Source organism: Corythoichthys intestinalis, chromosome 21 (genome assembly GCF_030265065.1).
Source record: "Corythoichthys intestinalis isolate RoL2023-P3 chromosome 21, ASM3026506v1, whole genome shotgun sequence".
Taxonomy (NCBI): Eukaryota; Metazoa; Chordata; class Actinopteri; order Syngnathiformes; family Syngnathidae; genus Corythoichthys; species Corythoichthys intestinalis.
Genome location: NC_080415.1, coordinates 35,664,182 through 35,681,034, shown reverse-complemented (window position 1 = coordinate 35,681,034; position 16,853 = coordinate 35,664,182). Strand labels below are relative to the sequence as shown.

The following is a 16,853-nucleotide window of genomic DNA, read 5'->3' as shown; positions in this document are numbered from 1 at the left end:
AGTCGACATAGTCGACGTCATCGATGACGTAAATCCGTCGACGAGCACAACATCCCGTCGACGGTTAATGAAGGGTTAAAAAAATATATGCGTGGAAAGTTAGAATGTCGGATGCTGTTTGCAAGCGGGGAAAGCGTTGTAAATTTTTTTTTTTCATTTTTTGTACACCAGAGGGTGCTGTCGCCTTACTAAATAATAATGTTTCATTGACAATGGGTCTATAAGTGCTATTAGTATTGTTCTTAATGCTAATTGAAAGGTATATTTTATGGTATAGAAAATTATATAAGGTTAAAAGGTCATAAATATATACAGTATATACAGTGATTGCACTCAAGGGAAAGATTGTCAATGATAAGGTAATAAATTAAGGTAAAGGCAATTCATATAGGCAATTCATTGATATATAAATAAGGTTTAAAAGGAAAAAGGTGAAAAGTTTTCGTGAATTTCTAATTGTGTCGCTTTATTCGTGTGCACCGTAGCTCTTACAGTGTGTTTACATCAAGGATGGAATAAAAGTTGTAAACCATCAGTTTAAGAGACCATCTTTTCAATCGGGACGCTACACTAGTTAATTCTATCAGCATTTGAACTCATTGTTTATTTGTGATTTATTATTGTTATTTACTTGTTTATTTGTACTTTAATAAATAATTTGAGTGTTCCAATATGTTTTTGTGAATTGATAAGCGTCAAAAAAATTTTCATTGCTAAATTAGTTAAAAAAAAAAAAAAAAAAAATTTAAAAAAAAAATTTTTTTTTTTAATTATTAGATTAGTCGACTAATCGTAAAAATAGTCGGCTGACTAATCGGGAGAAAATTAGTCATTTGGGACAGCCCTAAACTATAGCATTAAGAACATACTAACAAGTTTACCAAACCATCAGTGTCATTCCAAAACATCAAAATCACATGTAAAATGATATAATAATGTGTTAATAATTTCACACATAAGTCGCTCCAGAGTATAAGTCGCACCCCCAGCCAAACTATGAAAAAAAACTGCAACTTATAGTCCGAAAAATACGCGATATATTTTTTATAGCAGTTCCAAGAATATAATTGTCCAAAATACCCATTATTCAATAAGAAGCACAGCAAGAGTTTGTAAAAAAAAAAATGGAACCAAAAAAGCGCCTATTTAATATACTCCAAATGTAAAAATTGGTCTCATGTGTGATGTGAGGACAATATTTATCGCAGCCAGTGACGTAAATCTTCAGTTATCAGTGTCCACATGATGGAGCCACAAACGCAGAAATCTTCACCTTCTCCGTCGTTCCTAAGAACCCTGGTTTAAATCTGCATGCGCGTGTGGATGATAGGTCAAACCGTAGAAAAATATCTTCTTTTTGCCAAATATCCTGCTACGTGTGGACATGGCCTTATTGTGTGTAAGTGAGCACCTTGAGCGGATTTGAGTGGACTCAGTCAATTAAGCTTTTAATAAAGGCATGCATGCTAATGTAACACATTAGATTTTTCTGATAACGATGGCCTGAAATATATGTCACACTTGAGAATAAGTCGCGGACCCAGTCAAACTATGAAAAAAAAGTGTGACTTATAGTCCAGAAAATACGGTATTAAGTTGTCAGTGTAGTACATGTATAACTTAAACTGCTGCTTTTACATTGTTTTTTTTCTTCAGCCAATATTAAATATATCTATGCTAATAAATTATTTTATTTTCTCAAATTGAAAGGATTTATGAGTTCAAAAATAATGTGACAATTTTATTAGGGTCCTTTTCTTTTGAAGAAAAATAAAATAAATAAAAGTGGAAGAAAAGAGTGAAAAAAGGTTTCGAAAGCTGGCTAATTAAACTCTTGAATGGGTGACTTAATGAATCGTCCAGTGGTTCCTCAACAATCATTTTCTCTCACATAATACACAATATGCATATAGCATACCACAAAGGAGTTTACGAGAACATTCAAATAAAATGCATGCTTTTAACCTCTTCTCTGGCCTTAATTTGGAAGAATAATGCATCCCTTAATTTACAATCCACAATAATTGTGCTCAGTCACCGAATTTGTGGTACCGGTAAACGTATGTGTAATAGAAATCTACTTCATCTCAGGTTCTGCTCCAGTAAATAGGAATATGCCAGCAGTAGCTGGAGGGCTGAGATGGGCGCAAGAGCTGCAGCAGCGGATTCAGACGCCCTTCTTCAAATTCAGACAACTTTCTTACCCGTGGGTCCCTTCTTTTTTCTACACAAACAACAAATATCCATACTACATACAGTACATACTGTACCTAACACCAATCAATTAATTATTCAATTAATCAATCTTGTTCAGTCATTAGCATACATATAATTGAGTGCAAAACTGTACTGTCCGCGATGAACGAAAATGTAAATTGCTATACTGTCTGGTCCCACCCAATGTTTATTAATGGACAAAAATTCCTTAAAACACACCCTAGAATTGTGGATAATAACTTGTCTTTCCCAGTCTATCTATGATACATTTAAAGACAAATTTTGTGGTGGAAAAAAACTATTCTATATCCCAGGTGCCTGGATTCTGCACACGGAGTTTGGGTCATCCAGAAGTATGAAGAGCTGATGCAACTGACTGACAGGTTGGAGCACCTTGCCCCTCTATATTGAATGATATGTCTTCACTTAAAATATAACTACATTTTGTTCAACTTTCTTCAAGTGGTCATCTTGAAAAAATAGTAGTATTGTTCACGTAGTCCCGGTTGACTATGGATCCAACTTATGCGATTTCCATTTTACGACGCTGGTGTTTCGGCCATCATTTTGTCTCGAGCCGTTTTTTTTCCCCCCTTTTTTCAGTCGAGTAACAGTGCCGCTGGTTGCGTCCCTCTTTTCAGGACACAATCATCTTCATGTACAAACTGTTGTTTTCTTCCCTATACCTCTTCTACCCCTGCCTTGCCGTTGTGATCGATTAATTTAATTTATTAATATGATGTAAAATACATGTTTTTGTATATATATATTTTTTTTTAATTAAGCGGGTGTTTAGAGGTACTTAAAGGGTATTTCCGACTTACATTGAAATCCGAGTCACATCGCCAGGGCAGGAAGAAAATCACTCGTAAATCTGAGACTTTGATAAATATCTGCTCTTATAATTAGAGATGTACCAAAAGCAAAATTCTTGGCCGAAACAGAAAAGCCGAAAAATACACATGTATATAATTTAATTTTTTTCTTTTCCATTATTTTCTGAAAAGTATCCTTTGCCTTGGCATTGGTTCTAAAACACCGGAGGTTTGAGACACTTAGTTTGACAGGTGCCGATTCTGAAACCCGATGGGAGGGTGTGTTCCAGGTGTTCTGTCAGATTGCAACTCACGGCAGTTTGAGACACTCGAAAAATGGGTCTCATGCCTCCAATTAATAAGCTAAATCAGATCTCTATGTACGTTTGTGTGGAACTGAAGTTTACAATGAAGGAATCTGACGTTCTAGCCAGACCGCCGGAATGGCTAGCTCCAACCACCCGGGCCGGCGAGACCAACAATCCGGCCAGAAGGCCAAACTCCGCACATTCACCTTAGTCTTAACCCGTTGCACTGACTCCATTTTGGAAGGTTTAAAGAGGTCTCAACGAAAACAAGTTGACAATTTATTCAGGTCCACAGCGATCAAAAGGTCAAGGCGAAACAGAAACACTCAGGCAGGGAGGCAAGGCCCCCCTATCACACGTCAACAAAAGGTTCCCGAGAAAAAATGACAATGTTTGGTTAAACAGTCTTTTGAAGGCTCTCGCAGGGCGAGCCGTGCGCAGGAAGAAGGGTGTATTAGGATAATTGTCTGTTTGTGGATTGGACAGGAGGATTTGGGAGTTACTGTTGTCAGGGCAACGAGGGTTGTGGATTTTGCCGCCTCAGCGTCAAACGGGCTCTTGGAGTCTTATCAGTCATGTTATTCATTGAATATCGGGCGTTCTCCAGTGTTTCTTGTGTTGGGACAGGGCGTCCCACCATTTGTTCTGGACTGTCCGGGAGAATGGATTGCGAGAGTTGCAGACGTGGGCTTGTCACTTGCTACTCTTCATCTTAATGCTGGTCAAAAAAGGACGTCGCTATGACGATTACTACAGAGGTTATTGCCCCGAGAAATCAAGTGGACACCGGTGTCCCCGATTGTACGGCACAGAGTGTAAAGGGTTAATGATGAAAAGCTTGTATATCAATTGAATAACTCATATACCCGTGCTAGATCTGTGTACAAACATATACAGTACACATATTGCTTCATGTTGCTAATGAGTCTTGGTTTTGGTGGCCCTCGGTGTAGTCAGGGCTGTGCTGACTCCCGGTTTTTAGCACCGATGGTATAACAGCCCCATCTGCTAAATACGTGTGACTTAGTTAGTTTATGAAGCAGCCCACATGGAATGCAATGCAGACATGCAGCTCCAGGCATGATTGATGTCCTCATTACTGTAGCACTGTTCTGGAGATGATCTCACAGGAGTCTCATAATCTCCCATGCCCTGTCGCCACTCACTGATGCCAAGTGAGAAATCGCCTTTTAGACCACATTTAACATCAAAACCTGTAAGATAAATCATCTCATTGAGGGGGATCATTGTTGCTTTGAATTGTGAAACGACAATAACGAAAAGAAAGGTCCTCTGTTCCTTTATTGCCCTTACTTGCATACAGTTCACCTTTACAACGGTCATTTAGAGCTTGTTTTGTCTGAAGTTTTAACCATTACACTAACATTCATTATGGATTTGCTAAGAAGTGACTTTGAGTCAGCAATTTGACTGTCCAGTAATTGCTACATTCCCAAAATCTGACACATAGTATCAGAACATGCTTGTCTCCTTTGATTATAATATGTAAGGGTTTCAAGGGAACCTTGGACTTAAAGACTTGTAGGCTCTAATAAGCCACAATTGTTCTCTGTAACTAAAATATGTTATTAGAAACACACATATTATTGCCATTGGTTTAATCAGCTACAATATTTATTGCATGTTTTGACATTCGTAGGGCGCCATGTTTTACGTGCGCAATGCACGCTGGGGGCGATGACACAGTTGAGCTGGACTGGGAGAATAACTGCTAGCTAGCAAGCAAAGCTAGTATGACGACTGGCATGATTTTGTCACATTCTGCTGCTGGTCTGATTGTTTTGTTACAGAGCTGTGGGATGAGTTCCCAACGTCGTACCTGCATCCAAATTCAGCTCATCAACAGTGTCTTTAAACCAATCCTAGGCGGCTTGCCGCCGTTTGACAGTTTGTATTCTTGACCCCTTTGTTCCATCTTTGCTTTGATTTTTCTATTCATCTGACTCTCACCGCGGTTTTCCTAAAACCTTCTACGCAATCTCTCTCATTGTTGTCTGCTTGCTTCTGCATTCGCGGACCGTAACAGATTTGTTGGTTTTCGTCTAAGGATTTGTTATTGATTTTAGCTATTAGATCGAATAGATCTTTATAAGTAAAATCATGACTTCAACATCACGCGGAAGTATAGTCCTGTAGTGTACACGCTAGTTTGTCACACGGAATCCCGCTGGATACCTTCGTTTAATTGCTTTTGCTGCTCGTTTTGTGAAATATTGACACTGCTCATCACTTTTCCGCTCAGGTTCAAACTAGAAGGGCACAACCAATGACATGTTTATGTTGCCAAAGAGCGACACTGCGGAAGCCCGGCAGCGCTGCCCAGAGTGTGTGGCTCTGACCGTTGAAGTGAGAGAAAACACAATGGTCGGATCAAAAGAGTTGTCTGAGGCCCTCAGAAAGAAGATTGTAGACGCTTATGAGTCTGGTAAGGGATTTGAAAAGACCTCAAAAGAATATAAAATCAGTCATTCCACGATCCGGAAAATAGTCTACAAGTGGAGGACATTCAATTCAATTCAATTTTATTTGTATAGACCTGGATCACAACAAGATTGTCTCAAAGGGCTTTGCAGAGGCAATATGATACACAATCAGAAACAGCAAATGAAGCAACAAAGATGAATAAATAAATTCAAGACCTGGGTATCCCCCATCCTTAGACCCTCCATGTCGGCAAGGAAAAACTCCAAAAACTCCAATCCTCGGGAGAAAAATGAGAAACCTTGGGGAGTACCACAGTCAGGAGAGATCCACTCCCAGGACGGATAGACAGGAACCCCAGGACCGCTAATGGGAATTAGCAGGCGGAGTTACAGTCCGTAAAAGATGCAACATTCAAAACAACTGCCAACATTCCCGAGTCTGGCCGTCCCAGCAAGTTCACCCTGCAAGATGCTAAAAGAAGTCTCATCACGGGACCTACAGCAGGCTGTTGCTACTGTTGTGCATGCCTCTACAATCAGAAAGAGACTTCCCAAGTTTAACTTTCATGGTGCAAGGACAAAACCTTTGCTCTCAAAGAAGAACATGAAGGCCAGACTGAAGTTTGCCAGAGTGAATTTAAGACAAAGACCAGGACTTCTGGAATTATGTTCTTTAGACACATGAATCTAAAATTGAATTATTTGGACGCCAGAACAGAGCAGATGTTTGGAGTAAACCCAATACAGTAGTCCAGGAAAATAACCTCATACCAACTGTGAAGCATGGAGGTGGAAGTGTCATGGTTTGGGGATGCTTTGCTGCAGCAGGACCTGGCCAGCCCCCCATCATAGAATCCAACATGAATTCTATCGTGTATCAGAGAGTGCTTGAGGAACATGTGAGATCATCTGTGAAAAAATTAACGCTGAAGCGAAACTAGACCCTTCAACATGACAATGACCCAAAACATACCAGTAAATCCACCAAGGACTGGGTGAAAAGGAGGAAATGGAGATTCCTGGAATGGCCGAGTCAAAGCCCAGATCTTTATCCCATTGAGATGATGTGGGGTGACTTGAAACGGGCTGTACATGCAAGAAACCCCTCAAACATCTCACAGCTGAAAGTATTCTGCGTTGAGGAGTGGGGAAAACTTTCTTCAGAATGATGTCAAAAACTGGTAGATGACTTCTCAATGACGTTCTTTCAGCCAAAGGGGGTTACACTAGCTGTTAGGTGGTAGGGTGTTTTAACTTTTTCCTCAGTTAGAATATGCATTTTTGTTGATATATTTGGTTAAATGAGTAAAACAATGTTAATTTTTGTTGTTTACCTGTGATTAAATCACTCGTTTCCTGAAATAAAGAAAAATGAAATCAGACATTAATATGTGGACATTTCTTATAAAAGAACTAAATATTTAATGGGGTGTCCTAATTTTTTCACATTACTGTATATATTATTATTAGGCTTATTTTTCCATTCACGGAAACTGTGGTTTATGATCCATACGCATCTTATAAAACCCGCATTAGATTTCCCTTTACGTTATAACAATTATCATTGGTGCCATAGATTATTGCTATCATCATTATAGACATTCCAGTCATGATCGGGATGAGCTTCCTCACTCATTACCCACACTGACAAAAAGCTGCATGATTTATGACCATTACTAAGACGTTGGATTGCCTCTGTGTCTGCAGTGCCACTATCAGGAAATGAAGCTCAAGGCAGAAATCCAATAAGGAGCACACGGTGTGCACTGAAGTACTCATCATAATAGTTGCTATTTACAGATTGATATAACCATACACGGGCCTGACATATTGTCTGTCCTGACCGTCTTAGAGATGAATCTGTATTTATCCTCAAACAACCTCTAGCTGCCCAATCGAGGCTGCCCCTCCATTTTATGCTACATCTTCCGACCCACATAAACTTCATAATGTATTGGCGGGACACGCGGCGCAGGGCCGATAGATATGGGCCTCTGCATTGTTGGCGAAAGCTGACCAAGTGGAATCACAGACAAAGAGCTTTTATCGTTGAAATTTCTTGTGAATAAATGCTTAAATCCCTGAATTCTTTATAGATATGGACGTAAAACAGTCTCGATTCTTGGTAAAAGCAAAAAAAAAAACAAAAAAAAAAAAGAGCAGTTAGCATTTATTTCACGTAAGTATGTCGAAGCACAATGCTAGTCTGTCAGCAAATTTAGCTAGCGCCCGCCTGATGTAAACAGAGCTTTTCCAGTGAACATTGTTGTGACTAAATGCTTAAATCCCCGAATTCTTTATAGATCTGGACGTAAAACAGTCTCGATTCTTGGTTAAAAGCAAAAACAAAAAACAAAAAAACCTGGAGTTTGCATTTATTTTATGTAAATATGTCAAAGTACAATGCTAGTCTGTTAGTGAATGTAGCTAGCGGCCGCCTTATGTAAACAGAGCTTTTTCGGTGAAAATTCTTGTGAATAAATGCTTAAATCCCCAAATTCTTTATAGATATGGAGGTAAAACAGTCTCAATTCCTGGTTGAAAGCAAAAAAAACCGCGCAGTTAGCATTTATTTTACGTAAATATGTCGAAGTACAATGCTAGTCTGTTAGTGAATGTAGCTAGCGGCCGCATGATATAAACGGAGCTTTTGCCATGAAAATTATTGTGAATAAATGCTTAAATCCCCAAATTCTTTATTGATATTGACGTAAAACAGTCTCGATTCTTGGTTAAAAGCAAAAAAACCCAAACAAAAACACAAAAAAAACCCGTGCATTTAGCATTTATTTTACGTAAATATGTCGAAGTACAATGCTAGTCTCTTAGTGAATGTAGCAATAGTGGCCGCCTGATGTAAACAGAGCTTTTCCGGTGAAAATTCTTGTGAATAAATGCTTAAATCCCCGAATTCTTTATAGATATTGACGTACAACAGTTTTGATTCTTGGTTAAAAGCAAAAAAAAAACGTGCACTTAGCATTTCTTTTACGTAAATATGTCAAAGTACAATGCTAGTCTGTTAGTAAATGTAGCTAACGGCTGCCTGATGTAAACAGAGCTTTTCTGGTAAAAAATCTTATTATTAAATGTTTAAATCCCCGAATTCTTTATAGATATTGACATAAAACAGCCTCGACTCTTGGTTAAAAGCAACAAAAAAAAGTGCAGTTAGCATTTATTTTACGTAAATATGTCGAAGTACAATGCTAGTCTATTAGTGAATGTAGCTAGCAGCCACCTGATGTAAACAGAGCTTTTCCGATGAAAATTATTGTGAATAAATGCTTAAATCCCTGAATTCTTTCTAAATATGGATGTAAAACCGTCTCGATTCTTGGTTAAAAGCAAAAAAAAACGTTCAGTTAGCATTTATTTTACGTAAATATCGCGAATTATGATGTCAATGCAGTAGCGGCTTATTTCTCCTATTGAATTTTTTCACAACGGTTCAAAATGCATGCATGGTACGAAAAATATAATAATTACCTTGAATCCTCGAACAAATCACTCCTGAGACACTCCTTCTTGTTTGTATGCGTTCCAGCTTTCGTACTTTTTCAACAGAAATCCGGCGCTAGATCGCTGCATGCGTGTGTTTGTGAACAGCTTCTCTTGATGTGGGCGATCCCCTACTTGAATGCGAGGCGCAGTGCATGACCGATCTGACCCGTCTGACCTGTCTGTCCGTCTGTCTTATGAAGTCCATGCAAAGCATTTTTACTTTTGGGATTACTTTAATAGAACCCCTATGGTACATTTAGCTCATGATAACATTTGTTTATGCCTATACTATTTTTTTTTTTTTTTCTGTTTTATATTTCAGATACTATGCCACCCTCTACGAGACATGGACAAGGACTGTTGACAGTAATTGTCAACACAACCTCAGTCTGCCCTTAATCTTCAGAGATAAATCCACGCGTTTGATCTCTGTCAACTTCAGCACACAGGTTTTTTTGCATTTTATATGAAAAATTGTACATGTGTGGTAGAACAGTTGGCCTACAAATTGTCCTCTCTTTTTAAGCTCTCATCCGTACTGAGGGAAGTCAAGTACCTTGAGGGCAGTCAGAGGGAAGTTATTCCTGAAACTGCAATGCAGATTTATTCTACCAGATGGCAGTTGTGGCAGTTGGTGGGAAGTCTGGATGTCATGACAGGACGATATAATAGGGTCAATATCCATTTTGATTAAACGTAAAGTGATTCTGTCAGATTCTGTGCAGAACTTGCACAATTGGTGGTTGACTAAATACTTATTTGCCCCACTGTATATGTTCACTTTATGCATATGGAACCTTTTATTCTTAGTATCTTGCATTCACATTCTTTAAAAATATTTTTATGTCCTACCCTCTACCATGAATTTTAGGTGATTCAATCTGTGCTCAATGTGGAGAATCCGCTAGTTGGGAGGCAGCTAGAGGATATTGACACCCAGCTACAAAAAGCTGAAGAGAGCCTGAGCTGGAACAGCCAAGGTGGGAGCACTTGGTCACAACTAATTAAGAAAACATACTGCCGGATATTTACTGTAGTGCTGCGAAATGAAAAACAACAACAAACTTTTAGTTGTTCTTGACTCCATTTTCACATATTGGACTGTTCCAAGACATTGGCTCTTGACATGTTGTTTGCGCTTTCAACCTACAAAATGACTGTGTAAATTACCGTATTGGCCTGAATGTAAGATGGTGGTTTTTTTGCATTGAAATAACACTACAAAAGAGGGCATCGTCTTATATTCGCGGCCTAGACATTATACCCATTCACGACGCTAGATGGCGCCAGATATCATTGAAGCGATGTTCTGTCATGAAAGATCTCAGCTACTCTTTAGTTTTACCAGTTTGCATTATTTTATTGCAATGTTTTTCCTTTTACAGATTTGTTTTAAGACTACAGTTACAGTTAGACTTCACTTTGATGGTTAACCCTTGAGAGTCGAAGGACGCGCCGGCGCGTCCTCAGCGCACGTCGTCTTTGAAGCGCCCTCACGTTTTAAATACGTCACCCACATGCCCTTGGTTGGTCTCGTTTTAAAGTGCGGAAGTTGCGGTTTACTCTCGTTATTATTTGAAGTCAATCGACCAATTAAAACGTGAGATATTGTCATTTAAGTTTTATAGTTTTATTGTCCTCTCAAAAAAACATTAAAACGCTGCATGGATCATTTGTTTGTGTCTATATTTCCATCATTTCTTGTCCTTTTTCAAAACGGAAGCTCCATGAAAAAACCACAAATCAAACGAACCCTTTCGAAGTCACAGTGGAAGCACAAAATGCGTTTTTTAAATAAATATAACTGCTATGCGAGGTTCCACCGAACGAGAGGGAGGAGTGTTCTGAAGCAGCGAGGTGGCGAGCCGACGGCCGTTTGGATCAAGCAGCGACTTTGTGTGAGTTTGAGAATGAACGGAAAACTAAATTTAGCGCAAGCAATTGTGCTATTTGATCAACTTGAGGAAGAGGATGGTCCAAATTCGTCATCATCGTCTTCTTCGGAAGAGTCCTCGAGTGAAGATAGTGACGTATTTGAACACGTGGGTGACGCCATCGACGAGCAGAGGTAAGCAAACTCACTTTTTTTTTTTTAGGCTGGAAAAAGTTTCTTTTGAAAGTTTCTTTTGATATTGCATGACAAAGTTAATTTTGTTGCAATATAAGTGTGTGTTTGTGTATATAATAATAAAATGTGCATATCAGATCAAAGTCGTACGTGAACTGTGTGTATCCAAGGCAGGAATTTATAATTGTGGTGATATTCTTTCTATATGAAGAGAAGGGATGTAGCACATATTCAGCTATTGTATTCTTTCTATTGTCATACATATAGATTTCCATTATTATTTAATGCTGTATATATTTTTATTTTATACTTTATTATTTTCATAAATACTGACTTTTTTTCATGTACATTTATAGTGACAATGAAAGTAAAGTGAAATGAAAATGGAAGGGTGGAAAGAGGACCAACACCCCATGGAAGTGTGGGCTGTGTGATGTCGCCCTGTTTCGAATTCCAGGACGAAACTGCTTTTCGGAGTGGCATGCCTGAAAAAAATTTAACTTGTTTATTGTAAATATTTTTGAAAATACTTTTTTTCCCCCCAATGTTATATATATATACATTTTTTCCCACAATCAGTCTTCTCAATTTGTGTATATAAATGTGTGTTCAAGAAGCTTGATTGTGTGTACATAGTTTTCATCAGGTGATGGGCCGCAATACCTAAACTCATAAAGAGATGGCCTCTAAACACTTTTTGTCTTAGATGGTATATATTTTTTCACTGTTCGGTCTGCTGTATATAACCTGTTTTGACTAGAGCATGTATAAAGGCAAAAAACGCCTATGCTATACCTGTTGTTTATGTTGAATTGTCAAATATAAGACTATTTATTCTAATTTTTTTTGGTTGAATGTTCATCCTAACATGTTGAATAAATATTACAAAGTTTCAAAACGGTTCGTTACGCATGTTTGGTTGTCAAATGGACATCAAAATTAAAAATTTTGACAAAACGATTGTGGAATTTTTGGTCTTTTTGGGCCCAAAATGATGATTTATAATTGGTCAGTGACGGAAACAACAGTTTGGACATGAAGTTCAAGGTGTCACAAAAAAAGGGACCAAACCAGGCCATCGTAAACAATTCTTTCTTTGAAATATAAAGGCAACTTCAAAGGCATGCAAAATCAGACAAAATAGGCCCAGACCTTAAAGGGTTAATGCAGTTATATATAGTTGTTTTATCACAATAGATTGGTTTATTTACATTTCAAAAACCAGAAGCCATTCATTTACGAATGTGATCTCACTTTAGTTTACATATTTAAATGTTCCGATTTTAAGATTTGAATGGGGCAAAATAACATGCTTTTTCTCTCAAATATGTTGTTATAATCATTTGTTTTGGATGCACTGTAATTATTTTCTGGATAAAAAATAATTTGGTGTTCAAGAAGTCTTTTTTCAAACTTGAGTCTTGAAAAAGATGGGGTCGTCTTATAATCAGGGCTGTCTTATATTCGGGCCAATACGGTACTACAGTGCCTTGCAAAAGTATTCGGCCCCCTTGAATCTTGCAACCTTTCGCCACATTTCAGGCTTCAAACATAAAGATATGAAATTTAATTTTTTTGTCAAGAATCAACAACAAGTGGGACACAATCTTGAAGTGGAACAACATTTATTGGATAATTTAAACTTTTTTAACAAATAAAAAACTGAAAAGTGGGGCGTGCAATATTATTCGGCCCCTTTACTTTCAGTGCAGCAAACTCACTCCAGAAGTTCAGTGAGGATCTCTGAATGATCCAATGTTGTCCTAAATGACCGATGATGATAAATAGAATCCACCTGTGTGTAATCAAGTCTCCGTATAAATGCACCTGCTCTGTGATAGTCTCAGGGTTCTGTTTAAAGTGCAGAGAGCATTATGAAAACCAAGGAACACACCAGGCAGGTCCGAGATACTGTTGTAGAGAAATTTAAAGCCGGATTTGGATACAAAAAGATTTCCCAAGCTTTAAACATCTCAAGGAGCACTGTGCAAGCCATCATATTGAAATGGAAGGAGCATCAGACCACTGCAAATCTACCAAGACCCGGCCGTCCTTCCAAACTTTCTTCTCAAACAAGGAGAAAACTGATCAGAGATGCAGCCAAGAGGCCCATGATCACTCTGGATGAACTGCAGAGATCTACAGCTGAGGTGGGAGAGTCTGTCCATAGGACAACAATCAGTCGTACACTGCACAAATCTGGCCTTTATGGAAGAGTGGCAAGAAGAAAGCCATTTCTCAAAGATATCCATAAAAAGTCTCGTTTAAAGTTTGCCACAAGCCACCTGGGAGACACACCAAACATGTGGAAGAAGGTGCTCTGGTCAGATGAAACCAAAATTGAACTTTTTGGCCACAATGCAAAACGATATGTTTGGCGTAAAAGCAACACAGCTCATCACCCTGAACACACCATCCCCACTGTCAAACATGGTGGTGGCAGCATCATGGTTTGGGCCTGCTTTTCTTCAGCAGGGACAGGGAAGATGGTTAAAATTGACGGGAAGATGGATGCAGCCAAATACAGGAACATTCTGGAAGAAAACCTGTTGGTATCTGCACAAGACCTGAGACTGGGACGGAGATTTATCTTCCAACAGGACAATGATCCAAAACATAAAGCCAACTCTACAATGGAATGGTTCAAAAATAAACGTATCCAGGTGTTAGAATGGCCAAGTCAAAGTCCAGACCTGAATCCAATCGAGAATCTGTGGAAAGAGCTGAAGACTGCTGTTCACAAACACTCTCCATCCAACCTCACTGAGCTTGAGCTGTTTTGCAAGGAAGAATGGGCAAGAATGTCAGTCTCTCGATGTGCAAAACTGATAGAAACATACCCCAAGCGACTTGCAGCTGTAATTGGAGCAAAAGGTGGCGCTACAAAGTATTAACGCAAGGGGGCCGAATAATATTGCACGCCCCACTTTTCAGTTTTTTATTTGTTAAAAAAGTTTAAATTATCCAATAAATTTTGTTCCACTTCACGATTGTGTCCCACTTGTTGTTGATTCTTGACAAAAAATTAAAATTTTATATCTTTATGTTTGAAGCCTGAAATGTGGCGAAAGGTTGCAAGGTTCAAGGGGGCCGAATACTTTTGCAAGGCACTGTATATTTAACAATGTGATTAACTCAAAGTCTAAGAAAGTTCATTCCCATTTTTAGGTATTTGGCAGTATATTCAAGAGTTGCGGGATTCTGTATGTGACCTGGAGAGTCGACTCCAAAGGACCAAAGACAATGTGGAGGAGATTCAGAACTGTATCAAGTCCTGGGAAACCCCGTTATATGACAGGAAGGATAGGAAAAAAGACACTTTGCTGAGTCTGGATGATCGGGTCGAAAGGCTGGAACGTTTTTATTGTATGATAAGATCATCAGGAGAGAAAATTCATTTCCTGGTAAAGGTAATTAAACAAGTTTAAAGTGTACCCCCGAAGGTCATCTGAAAAGATATACACTGTATGATTAATCCAACAGTCAATTGATCGGTCCAGTACATTCTATATTTCAAACTAATTAATTCAAAACCTATGTGATGTAACTTTTATTTTATAATGTTCTGTTCTCAGAGGAATCTGGAGCTTTTTATGTCAGAACCATCTTCAGATGAGTGGAAATCATATGTGGAATACATTGATGATATGGTTATCGATGGATTCTATAACTGCATAGAGTGTTCACTCAAGTTTTTCCTGGACAACACAGGTAAATTGAAGTCCTGAAATACACTGTTGTAGTTTTGGCTGCGTGACGACAGCAGGTCGCAAGACTTCAGGTTACGCTCCCTACGCTTGAAATATGTGACCATATTAGTAACAATATCCAATTCAATGTGTACATACTGTTCCAAAATATAGACATACTGTAACTATTTTCCAATTGTGAGAGATCACTGTAGAGGACAACCAAAATTTCTGACACACCAGCCATTCATCCGTAGTCATACGACCGATCGTGAGCTGCCAACCGGTTCCCCCGTGTCCAATTCATAACTGACAATGTCTGATGAGACTGGCCATCTGCCCAGAATTATTAAATGAGTCAGCTAGCTTCAAATCTGGCTGCAGTCATAATTATGACATTGTAATTCCATTTTTAGATTACAATAATGGTAATAATCTAAAAAAATTTTTTTTTTTTTAATTTCCACGGTTTGACATTTGACTTCTACTATTCAGCAGAATGCTTGTTCCTTTATTGCTCTGATTTCTGTTTCGTAATTCCTAGAGAAAGTCTTTTTCCAGGCCATTTTTCATTACTTCCTTCAGAGTCAAATGTTTATAAATATAGTATAGTTAGTATATTATATATATATATATATATATATATATATATATATATATATATATATATATATATATATATATATATATATATATATATATATTAGGGCTGTCAAAATTATCGCGTTAACGGCCGTTAATTAATTTTTTAAATTAATCATGTTAAAATATTTGATGCAATTAACGCAGATTACCCGCTCAGATTTAAATGACGGTACAGCGAAACACCACTTGTTAATTGTGTTATATGGAGTTTTGCCGCCCTCTGCTGGCGCTTGAGTGCGACTGATTTTATAGGCTTCAGCCACTCATGAGCATTGTGTAAGTAATTATTGACATCAACAATGGTGGGCTTCTAGTTTATTTTTTGGTTGAAAATTTTACAAATTTCATTAAAACGAAAACATTAAGAGGGGTTTTAATATAAAATTTCTCTAAATTATACTAAAATATTTCTTTTAAGAACTACAAGTCTTTCTATCCATGGATCACATTAACAGAATGTTAATGCCATCTTGTTGATTTATTGTTATAATAAACAAATACAGTCCTTATGTACCGTATGTTGAATGTATATATCCATCTTGTCTTGTCTTTCCATTCCGAAAATAATTTAGAGAAAAATATGGCATATTTTATAGATGGTTTGAATTGCGATTAATTGCGATTAATTACGATTAATTTTTAAGCTGTAATTAACCCGATTAAAAATTTTAAGCATTTGACAGCCCTAACATATATATATATATCATAACTGTCAACCCGAGGCCGTTGGCAATCTTACAAATAGTGACGAATGCCCTTACAAATTGGTGACTAATCTTACAACGTTGTATATCGCATGCAATATGAGAACAAAAATAAAACTCAATTTTTTAAATAATATGAATTGCTCATAATGATATTGTTATTATATGGTAATATTGTAACATATAACCTGGAGCAATCAAAGAACAATCAATATCTTCAGCTACATCATGATTACTAAAATTAAAAGTGACTTTTGTTATAATTGTATGGAACACTTTTGGCAATTTCTATCATGTCTTGATGGCTGCACTTCATGGCACTTCAGCTCGCAATTCAGTTTGACTTGAAGGTAGTTCGTTAGTGTGTCCAATTATAAAATTAAAAAAGGTCAATTGATAAAATTAACTCACCGATGCAATCTTTGAGTCAGGGAACATTTCTTTTGCTAATTCTGAGAA

At 37.7% G+C, this 16,853-nt stretch overlaps 1 protein-coding gene across 1 annotated transcript in view; it reads left to right on the top strand.

Annotated features, from left to right (window-relative positions):
* The window catches only part of dnah9 (dynein, axonemal, heavy chain 9), a 38,360-nt gene that overhangs the window by 13,634 nt on the left and 7,873 nt on the right, over positions 1-16,853 (top strand). Inside the window, exons 11-17 of the mRNA XM_057825529.1 lie at positions 2,092-2,206; positions 2,532-2,600; positions 9,611-9,737; positions 9,815-9,961; positions 10,160-10,268; positions 14,525-14,766; positions 14,932-15,067. Coding sequence (XP_057681512.1) covers positions 2,092-2,206; positions 2,532-2,600; positions 9,611-9,737; positions 9,815-9,961; positions 10,160-10,268; positions 14,525-14,766; positions 14,932-15,067 — 945 coding nt within the window. The remainder of the gene's footprint in view (positions 1-2,091; positions 2,207-2,531; positions 2,601-9,610; positions 9,738-9,814; positions 9,962-10,159; positions 10,269-14,524; positions 14,767-14,931; positions 15,068-16,853) is intronic.